The following is an 11534-nucleotide window of genomic DNA, read 5'->3' as shown; positions in this document are numbered from 1 at the left end:
TGCAGGAAAAGCTGCAAGTCGGGGGAAGGGACTCACATGCGAGCAGAGAGACCTCTTCCTAAATGGACTGAACAATATTTGGAAGTGGGCGGCTGTCTCGTTGTGATAATGTTTTCATAGCATGAGCAAGAAGAGACTTCTCTTTCTAAATGGACTGAACAAGGTTATTATGGAAGTGGTAAACAGACTGAACATTTAAGGGTTGTCTTTTCACATTGTCAGTGGGAGAAGGGAGGAAGGTGGGGGGAGGGGGGGAGTTCTGAAGGTATGGTATAATTTTTTTTTCTTCTTTTAGGTCTGTTAATAAACTTCTTTATATTCTTTCAAGTTTGGTGCCTGCTTTGTGTTTCTCCTAATTCTTATCTCACAGAAGGTAAACAGTAATGAGTATTTTGGACCAAACCACTACATATGGTCAAGACACTACTGATGGCTTCAGTTCCGCAAAGAATTACTAGATTATGCTAAATCAATAACATATTCTCCTTCCACTTATTCCTCCAATACTGTACTTGAGGTAACAGGCTACTACAGGCTGTGTACAAAGACACAACAGAGCTTGTGCCTGGAAAGCATTAACTCTTGTGCTAAAATTAAGAAGCCCTGATGAAACAAAACAGCATCTTTAAAGAACTGTTTTTGTCATTGCCCTCTCTGGAGCTCTTGGTTCTAGAAACAGAATATGAGATGCCTGTTGTAGCTTATTCAGTTCATAAGAGTTTAATGGCATAAGCTCTGCATCACAAAAATAAAAATCACCAAGGCTCCTCTTACACTTAGCTGGCCAGTGAAGAAATAAAGCTGCATTTGCACATTACTGTGTCTGACCTAATGTTTCTCTACAATTTCTAGATCAGATCTGCCTCTGCTCTTACTCAGCTGGTTTGAAGCATCAAGATTTGCCTCCTAATTGTCTTCTCTTGAGCATAATTGCTTTTACTTGAGCATATACCAACACACCAAAAAGTACACATTAGAAAAGAAACACCAAAGGCAAATTCTCATTAAGTGCCAAAAGTAATGTATTATGGAACAATAAAACCTTATATTTAAATAAATTAGGAAAATGCAAAGGATTTGATAACATCCTTTTATAGAAAACTTGTTCTACAGAAATCAGAAACTTCTAAACAAATCCATTCAAACACCTCCATGGGATATTTTGTTAAAAAAAGTGAAGTTTTCTTTTTGTTTTGGTAGGGGGTTTCTGTTCTGGGGGGTGGTAGGGAGTTTCTGTTGTTTTACTCAGTCTTTTTTTTTTAAATGGCACTCCATAACCCCCCAAACCAATGACTACACTTAACCATGTAATAAATAGTAATCAGTATTGATTAGATCACGAAAATGCCCAAACATCTGTAGTAACTGCTCATTGATTAATGTTTGTATTCTGCAATTCATTAGCACTAGAAAAACATCCAGAAGAACCTTTTGCCACTGTGTAACTTTCACAACTGGCTATAAATAAATTAGTCACGTTATTGACAAAGAATACATTGTATACAGTGTTTCTTTACTGGATTTGTTTTTACTCAAAGTAGTTATTGTTTAACATTTATGTTTCAGACTAAAAAGTACCCTGCAGAATGTGAGAACTGGATCCAGACTTCAAGTCACAGAGCTGTACTTTAGGGCTTTTGGTACCAACTGTAACAAGAGAAACAAAGACAGCTAAAGAACTCCCCTGCATTTGAGAGAACAACAACAAAAAAATCTTAGCAATGACAAAAAAATAGAAGAAAATTGCTAGCTGCATAACTGCTCATTCAGTCAGAGCAGTGCTTCTATTAATAGATTTGCATTTTTAGATCAAACAAATTTACCATGTAACAAACAAAATTTAGAAACTGGAGGTAGACAGGACCATACTTAGGAAACTTAAAAATACCTTCTCCAATATTTTTTTGCTAAACATAGTTAAACTGCGTACATGTAAGCAATACACAGATCTATTTACACAATTTACTATATTTGGATTTAATAACCTTTAAATGCTAACTTATGCAATGAAAGAATCTAATTATAGCTAAGAATTTTATCAGTAAGGAGAATTATTGATGCATTATTTCAGAAGAACAAATACGATACTCTCACTGACATCATCCAACTAATGGATAATGTTTTCTTTTATCAGCGAACTTACATCTTATGAAGACTTGATTTATGTAAAAATAAGACAGAGCAGGGGAAAAAACCCAAGTGAGTATTACTTATTACTATAAACCTTATCTATCTATATCTATATCTTTAAAACAGATACATACCTGCTATTAAACAATGCTTTGTAGCAACTGGAGACATGTGATGGCTATAGACTGTTCCCTCAAAGTGAAATATATCTGCAGGCTGATAATAAAAACATCAAATTAATGACAATGCAAGTATATTAGCAGAATGTAAATGCTCACCATTATTTTTCAAGTAACAGCTACAAGTAAGACTAATGCAATTACTACTATTTACACAGTAATAATAACTCTCCTGGTTAGAAACCAGATCACACAAACATCCCAAAGTAAGTCTGTTTCCAACAGTAGGACAACACCAGAGCTCAGAGACAACCCAAAAGAAAGACCAAGAAAATTGGCTAATGAGAAGTGTGAATGGAAATTGTTACAGTTATCAAAAATTAATAAAGCTAGTAAGTAAACAAAAAGGTTGTAGTACGGAAATAGAGTCAACCGGAAGAAGGCACTTAAAACTAAGTTTAGAGCCCCTTGTCATTCACAAATACCACACACTATTTTCAATTCCAAAAAAAAATAAAACACTTCCACATAAAACTATCTGCCTTATGAGTATTTAAAATTAATGGAACATATTTACTTTAATAAACTTTAATATTTACTTTGATAAGTACAATTGCTTCCAGGTAAACCGCTTTTGTTGTCTCATTCTAAAATACTGTATATGAAAAATCTCTTAAAACTGAGTCATCTGTACTTTCAAAAACACCATTTGGTGGCAGAACAGGTCATTAATAACCTTTACATGTACACTATGTCTTTCAAGGGATGCTTGCAGAACTATCTGGAAACACAATACTTAATTGTTTATGAGAAGATTTAGCAACTGCAAGCATAGGTTCATATCTCACAATTAAAAAAAAAAAAAAAGAAAGAAACAAAAAAAAAAAGGGGTAAAATTTTGTCCTTTATTATGTCCCTAGGATGACATATCTCCTTTCAAAAAAAATTATTTCACTATGCCTGAAACAGCAAATAGTATCAATGTAAGTTCATTAATACATTCATAGGGAACAGGACAAACTGCAGTCATGAATTCACAGTTCAACAGAAGATATGAGGATTAGTCAGTCAAAGCAGCATAAATTCATAAATAATCTGTTTATTAATGTCAGTTACATTGGTTAGCATATTTTTAATGGTTTCTCTCATTCTCTACTGATTTTTAGAAATGGTGTCTATAGTGCTTAAAACAGCAGAATTCTGGACCTGGATCCTGCATGCCAAGACCAGTACTTCAAAAGCACTGGTTATTAGACACTGGTTACTCAAAATAAGTCACCTTGCTGCACACTGCCATTAGACTCAACAAACCCCACGAATGAACTGCAGATTAGACCTTGCTGGAAAGTTTACCCAGCAAAAATTCAACTAGCTCTATTCTTCCTCACAGCAAAAGCAGAAAGGAACTGTCCCAAGGGTTCCAAGCTCTCCTACGGTTTACACATTCAGGTCTTCAGAAATGGGCAAGTACACACCAAGGTGTGTACACGAATGCCAGGACCACACCACCCTGCTGCTCCGCCCAAAGTTCTAACAGGTGGTTGGTTTTCATCTTCTGGATGCATAGTCCTGTTCAGCTCTGGGAGAACTTCAGATATGCAATGAATAACATGTACACAAAGAAGGCTGCAAGCTGTAGAAACTCTCTCTTACTTGTAAAGTATTTGTATCCCATATTTTCAAGGTTTTATCAAATGAGCTGGATGTAAACATGCCTGTGTCATGAGGATACCACTGGACTGTCTCCACACTGAATTTATGTACATCAGGATGACTCCTAAAATCAAGGAAAATATTCCAACTGGTTAGAGTTTTGATAATCATCTTGCAGTTGTCTTGGTATTTGACAAGTTGAAAACATAAACATTTTTTTAAATTTGTCCTGAAGTTTTCAAGAACAATACTTTTGTTGGCTTGATTTTCATTCAACTAATACTAATTACTTTGAAGAGTCTTCATTTCAAGAAACCACAGATCATTACCTTTTCAAAATATGGTAACCGTAGCATGTATCTAGACACTCGAGACTGAAGCATAAAAAGTGTCTTTTGAAATGTTTAAGTTGCCATGTTTACAGATCTAATGTTAAATGTGAAGGCCTAATACTACAAACCATTTATGCTTCTTAGAAATGGATCCACTGAAAAATACAATCATGTATACAGTTCAAAAAATTCATTAGTATTAGTGAATAGTTACAACTACATAGCTATTGGCAATCCCTGTCTGCCAAAGTCACCAGAGAGCAGTAGGCTAAGTTACTGAGAGTAACTTATATTTGCATTCAGAAATGAAAGAGGAAGAACAATAGGAAACGTTTGACTGAACTGTGGATATTTACAGAATGCAATATAATTAATAATTAACTGTGGTACAAAGAACAGACAGCAGAGCCAATTTTGACAGCTCCAGGATACAGTCTCAACTGACCAGGGTCCGAATAATACATGTCACTCAAATACCTGGTAGACCACTCCTATCTGAGCTGGATTCACATGGATCCAGCTTCAGGGGCCCAAAACCAGCTGTTTGCTCACTCTACCTTCTGCAATGGGATGAGAGAGAGCATTCAAGTGGCAAAGGTGTGAAAAGTTGTGGATTGAGATAAACATTTTTTAATAAATAAAAGGGAACAAATCAAAACAAACCCTACTCCCCCAGGAAAAAAAAAAAAAACCAAAACAAAACCCCAGCCAGTGAAGCGATGCAAAGGTAATCCCTCACCATAGGCTTAAACTGCTACACGTGACATTTTACGGTATGGAATTATCAATATGTCTCCGGTTAATCTGAGTCAGATGTTTCAGCTATGTTTCCTCACAGCCTATTGCCCACCCCCTGAAGGGGCAAAGTGATGAATGGTGAATGCCTTGACACTACCAAGCACTGTTCAGCACCCATTAAAACATCAGTGCATTATCAAGACTGGTTACAAGTCCAAAACATCGTACTATACAAACTACTATGAAGAAAATTAACTCCATTCCAGCTAAATGCAGTACTTATGACAAAACAGTTCAACTGCAGCTAGAAAAGGGCTCACGAGAATTCTTTGCTTCAGCTCTTACCTCTGCATTGTTCTCTCAAGTGTCCTGGCCTCAACAAGCAGTAAGTATTGGAGGGGATCATGCAAACAGAGATGTAGATCTTCAGTACTGCCATGGATACAAGTCTATGACTTCGGGATGTACCTATGCCTGGCCTAAATTTGTCTACAGCAGCATTGCATAACACTACCTTTTATAGGAAGGAGTGGGTCATCACAGAAGAGAACGAAAATCAACACCTTCCACCTCTGAAAGGAATTAAAGGAGACATCATCCCAATAGGATGCTGAATTCAAAATAACTAAATGCATGACAACAGTCTTACATACTGTTGTAAGTTATGTCAAAGTGTAGTGACTTACGCTGAAGGGAAAAAACCATATATACTTGTTCTTCTAAATATGAGTGTTGGCATACCTTTAAAATATCCCATCCAACACTTGTGATTTGTCTTTGAACAGACCCGAACTCTTGATTGAACTAGGGCCTTCAATTCAAAATTGCTGAAGTGTCATTTTTAACAACTCAGCCTCAGCCTTCTATCAAACTGCCTCCTCACACCTATAACATTGGTTCCTACTTAGTCAAGAATACAGATCAACAGTAAATGTTATTTAACCCAACGATCTGTTGATGCAGAATAATGTTTCCAATCCAACCAGCTTGCTCACTGCTCCTGAAAACCTCTTATGCAGGATGGACAGCATGTTTGCATAAACAAACCCTCATTTCTTCCAGGCAAACCAGGAGGGATGTGACTGAAATCCTGGGAAGAGGATGGGGAGTTCTAAATGGCATAGACTCTGATTTATTAAGGAACAAAACTAGTTACAGTAAGTAGTGACTTAAATAAACTGAAACACCTTGATCTTCCTTTTTGGCTTTGGGAACTAATCAATGGTTTCAAATGGATATATTACCTCAGTGGGAGGGGGTTAATGAAAAAGACCATCAATTGATCACAGATGCACTTAGCATAGTCCAAATCAATGTTTCTTTAGCTCTTACTTCTATCCAAGCTCAACTGTGGATGCAATTGATGACAGCTACAATCATAAGGGAAGGTGAAGAAACCATTACCTATTGAAATTTGAGAGGTAATTTGGGATAATACAACTGAATCTCAAAAGAAATTCCAGTTCTGCTGGTACTTAGTCAATTTTACCTGTGGTCCCATCAGCAGCACAGCCACAGCTTTTGTGTTAACAATACATAATGCTTCACTATATGATATATACCCAAGTCATTGCATTAGGATTAAACCACAATAGAACTATACTCATCCTCTGGAGTAGAGAGTATGGACCTAAAAAGATGGAAATAAATGGGAGACTACTGATGCCAACATGAGCATTGCAGGAGAGCAACAAGGATACATTTGTGAACGTAACACCATCAAAACCCAAGACATTTGTCTTGACATCGAGCAATATATTTCTCATTTTGAGATTCATCCTAATGAAAACTTGGAAACTGTGTATATTGGTAAAGGATGAGCTTGTATGAGACCCTCTTGTGATTTTCAATTTGTGGATAACATTATTGTAGATACAAGTAATCACTCTAATATTGTGCTATAACTTTGCAAACATTATGGAATGTAATTTTAGTTAATCAGCTCCTATTGTATCCTATTAAAATATTAGAATCTAATTATACTCTGATTCAAGATTGCAGCTTACTCCCATTGGTATGAACCTCATGCTGGTAAAGAAATTGTTACAGCACAAAGACCTGAGCTGCTAGTTGAAAACAAATCCAGAAAAATGAAGTCTATCTGGACAACAGGCTTCATTTGCTGTCCATAATCATGTGGAAGAAATAAATTATGTGATGGAGTAGGTGAAGAAAGATGGAGAACACCAGTGGTGGGACACCCTTTTTGGATGGTCACTAACAGCTACCAGAATTCTCAACAGAGTGCTTCACTCTGTTGTCGTTTTGTTGATGGTAACTCTTTTGCTTTTTGTTCTAATACTTATATTGTATGTTAAGGTTTGGATGATTATGAAACCATTCGCCTATTTGCTATCCCCACTAATACCAGATAACCACACACTAGAAACATATTAGATGATCCACACTGCATAAAAGTGTGAAACATTCTCAGATTCTATTTGGATATTGTGAAGCTTGAGTGACTAGTCATGGGTGGATTATGTGGAAAAATGGCTGGGGGTAAAATTAGAGGAAACTGAGAAGTCACATTGACATCCTAACAGAAGTTATAATGATACGGGAATTATAGGGTCAAGTGCAGTTGCTTCTGGATGGAATGTGGTGAGCATGACTGAAAGCTATTCCACAATGATTCTCCATACACACAATCTGCAACCTCAAGCACCTGCTAAGCAGCATGAAATGGGGGATGGAGACAAGACATCATGGCCAGGCACTGTTGAACTCCGTGCAGGGAGGGGTACTTTCTATCTGATAAACCACATAGCACCTGTCCACCAAGGGAGATAGGAGAAGATGTCTTGCTCCTGAACCAGCAACTGTGGTGAAATCACCCACCTTGGATGAACTTGGTTCATTATAATCTAATTGTAATACTAACACAGACCTCTATCCCAAAGTTCAGAATCACAGAATATTCTGAATTGGAAGACATAAGGATCATCAAGTCCAACTCTTAAGTGAACAACCGATACAGGAATCAAACCCAGAACCCTGGCTTTATTAGCACCATGCTCTAATCAACTGAGCTAATTCCAAGTTACCCACCCCCAAGGTAAGATTGACCCTCATCGAGCACGCACTCTGCCTTTGATTGACTGTATCTTTAAGAGGAAAGGGAGAGAATTTTACACCAATCAGTAGCAAAAGTACAGTAACTCAAGCTCCAACTAAACATAATGGAATAGTATAGAAGTAAGTCAAGAATGGTGAAAAGCTGAGGAAGATTCCATCATAACTTCTGGGATCAGTTAACACAGTGATCCGTCTCTTCTTCCCCAGAGGGACACCTGTTGGTAAGAACCTTACTCTATGCGTGCTTTAGTAGGAATTAAATCCTGTCTGTATATTGGTCTGAACATGTTTTCAGTCAGAAACATCGACTGGCAGGCCTTCAACCTTAACCTGTCACAATTTTCTCTTATTAATAAAGAATGTTATTCCACAGTTAGTGAGTCCTTCATGGACACTGGCAGTCTCTGGCAGTGGGTAATATACTCAAATAAAGTGGGAAGCCCCACTGAGGTGTCTCTCTTATGCTGTTGGTGTGTGTCCCTGCACAAGGCCATTGAACCACTCCCTGATCCAGCAGGACTGTTCAGTGAAGGGTCCCTGTAACAGTGTGCTGAGGGGCTGGTTGGGCACAAAGATCTTAGCTTTCCCAGGGCACTGACAGACTAATCTAACACGAGGAGTTGAGGAAATCTTCCCTTTCTACATGACATCTATAGACCTGATTTAATCTGAGCTAATAAACCTTTCTGGTCACTTGGGTTGCTACAAACAAAAAGACACCTTTAAGGAGAGTTACCTGAAGCCAGCACTGACAATACTAAGCAAGAGGTATTGAGTGACTTTTGAGCTTAGTTTAATGATTTCTGCATTGCTCCTCCATCTCTGAGGCATACCTTAGAATGGCCTGTTACTCTGGCACAGTGCTAAAAGTCAACAGATTTCATGCATTTATTCTTCAGGGAGGTGTGCTGGTTTTGGCTAGAGTAGAAACAATTTTCTTCACAGTGCCTACCATGGGATGCATTTTAGATTTGTGCTGGACAGAGCTGGTAACATAGAGATGCTTTTGTTATTGCTAAGCAGGGCTTACACAGAGCCAAGGCCTTTTCTGCTTTTCATACTGACATGCTGGTGAGGGGGCTGAGGGTGCCTGGGAGTAGACACAGCTGGGACAGATGACCCCAACTGACCAAAGGGATATTCCAGACCACGTAACATCAAGCTCAGTATATAAAGCTGAGGGAAAGAAGGAAAAAGGGGGAGACATGTTTGGAATTATGTCATTTGTCTTCCCGAGAGACCATTATGTGTGATGGGGCCCTGCTTTCCTGGAGATGGCTGAAGCGGTGAATTAAGTCCTTGTTTTGCTTGTGTTTGCAGCTTTTGCTTTCCGTATTAAACTATCTCAACCCAGGAGTTTTCTAGCTTTTACCCTTATGATTCTCTCCCTGATCCCACTGGTAGGGGAGTGAGCAAGCACCTGTGCAGAACTTGGTTGCTGGCTGGGGTTAAACCATGGCAGAAATCAAGCTAAAAATCTTGATGACCTGCAGAGCCAGGAAATCAAGCCTGACTCAGAGCAAGCTTACTCCTGGAGAGGGATTTCTATGCACTGTGCAGAAAAATCTAAACCCATGGAACTAATTATCCAGTTACAATAACTGTAAGCGCACAGCACTGGACTGTGTTCACCTCTGCACCAGAACAATCAGTTCTACCATAATCCACAGGGATGAGGAATGAACTAAAAAACTCTTCAGTAGCTCTGCAGGAATCACCTTTGATCTGGCTAAACTTAGTAGTGGCTACACGCCATTCAGCCTAGTTTCATGTCTCAGGATGCACAGTATTCCCAGTTCATTCCATCTAAAGTATTTTCACCCATTTCTCAAAATATCCCAGCCTTTTCTGCCAAAGACAAATACAGAATTAATTCTGTGGATAGTAAGGGCATTGTCATTCATTCTTCCTAGACATGTTTTGAGTAGTAGAGACTACCTTAAAGATTATCTGTATATTATGTATATTATCTAGAAACTGGTACTGTTTCATTACTCTCAAATGCCAGTTTTTGTCACAGGCCAACATGAATCATATGAAACCAGTTAAAACTCTCTGTGCTGATTCCCAGGAAAACAGGGAAAGGTTTTTTTTTTTTTTTTTAATCTGCAAGAGTGGCCCTATATTCTAGATGAGAAACACAGGGTAAATCACAGCCTACCACCTGTAGGAATTATCTCTTTTGGTGTTCTAAACTATTGGATCATCAGCAAGTCCAGTTTAGGGTCTATGCAGAAACACCTTTAAAGAGCCTCTAGCAGAACTTATTCTTTAAGCAACTTTGAGACTAGACCTATGTTCTGCCCTGCAAACTTGGAAGACAGACAAACTTTCACAACATGTCAGCACTACTATATCCTTCAAAGATAGGAACCAGACAGTCAGAGGGAAAGTGTTTCTTAAGTATAAATCCATTTATTATGTCAAGAACTCTGAGTAATATTCCAAATATCTGAAGCTATATATAAACTGTAGCTAATTAGCTACAGTAAGTATTTGAAACATACTAGGAAGCTTGAAGAATACTAGGAGTAAATAACTGAGGCAAGAAACCTACTAAGGTAATTTAAGCAATAATAATCATAAGCCTGTCATTTAGAGCAGTGTCACACAAAATCCAATTCTACTAATAAAATTTATGCCTCAACTGGTAAGAAATAAAAGATGCATCTATGCAAATTAGCACCTAGCCAAAAACTAGACTACCAACTAACAATGCTCCTAAACAGAATCTTCAAGGATGGAATATTTCTACTGACCTAATTGAAGTTAATGATGCCATTATTTTAGCACAGATTTGACAGCTTTTATGTTGTACCTTCTTAGCATGAATTTCTTCAGTTTGCTGCATCTGTTTCAGAAATTCATTTCAGTTTTGAGATTTGGGGATGTACAGTCACTATATGTTCTTAAATACAATTCAAAATAGGCTTGTGCAAGAAGCCCAGCCATCAACACTTACAAAACGCAGCAGTAGATTCTGTTCCTGTCCATTGGTGGTGATGTATGTTCTATTAGCCTTTTTCTTTCTTATGGTCCTAGATATTGTTAAGGCCTTTTATTGTTACAAATCTGTTCTGCTGTTGTATATCTGACTCCTGAGGACTCTGACTCTTAGACTTCAAATAATTTGTAGACTGGGAAAAAATAAGGGGAAAATGCAGCTACCAAACTTTTACAAAGTAGAATATCTCTTACTGTGAGTCTTACATGAAGTTCTAATCTACTAGATAACCCTACTATCCAAATAAAGGAAAAACCAGCTTTTGCTAGAAGACTTAATGTCTATAATGGAAAAATTTGTATTGCCTGCAAGGACAGCCTGACAAATCAATAAAGACTTTGACTCTTTATAAAGATTACACACAGCATGGTGGTACTCTGTTCTTTAGAAAAATACATCCAATTTTTTCAGTAACATATTTGTCTTCATTCAAATGTGTTCTTAAGAAGTTCTGTATAAATCACTTCTGTACCTGCTGAA

At 37.7% G+C, this 11534-nt stretch overlaps 1 protein-coding gene across 3 annotated transcripts in view; it reads right to left on the bottom strand.

The window, feature by feature from the left end:
- The window catches only part of ERCC8 (ERCC excision repair 8, CSA ubiquitin ligase complex subunit), a 33174-nt gene that overhangs the window by 18800 nt on the left and 2840 nt on the right, over positions 1–11534 (bottom strand). For 2 of the 3 annotated variants that reach the window (XM_017743920.1, XM_008642894.2), the window contains exons 3-5: positions 3903–4026; positions 2265–2346; positions 1579–1647 (exon numbers count right to left, since the gene is read on the bottom strand). In XM_017743920.1, the coding sequence (XP_017599409.1) occupies positions 1579–1647; positions 2265–2346; positions 3903–4026 (275 nt within the window). The remainder of the gene's footprint in view (positions 1–1578; positions 1648–2264; positions 2347–3902; positions 4027–11534) is intronic. The other variant, XM_017743929.1, reaches the window with a different exon arrangement.

Source organism: Corvus brachyrhynchos, unplaced genomic scaffold (genome assembly GCF_000691975.1).
Source record: "Corvus brachyrhynchos isolate BGI_N302 unplaced genomic scaffold, ASM69197v1 scaffold310, whole genome shotgun sequence".
NCBI classification, from domain to species: Eukaryota; Metazoa; Chordata; class Aves; order Passeriformes; family Corvidae; genus Corvus; species Corvus brachyrhynchos.
This window is presented reverse-complemented; position numbering and strand designations above follow the sequence as displayed.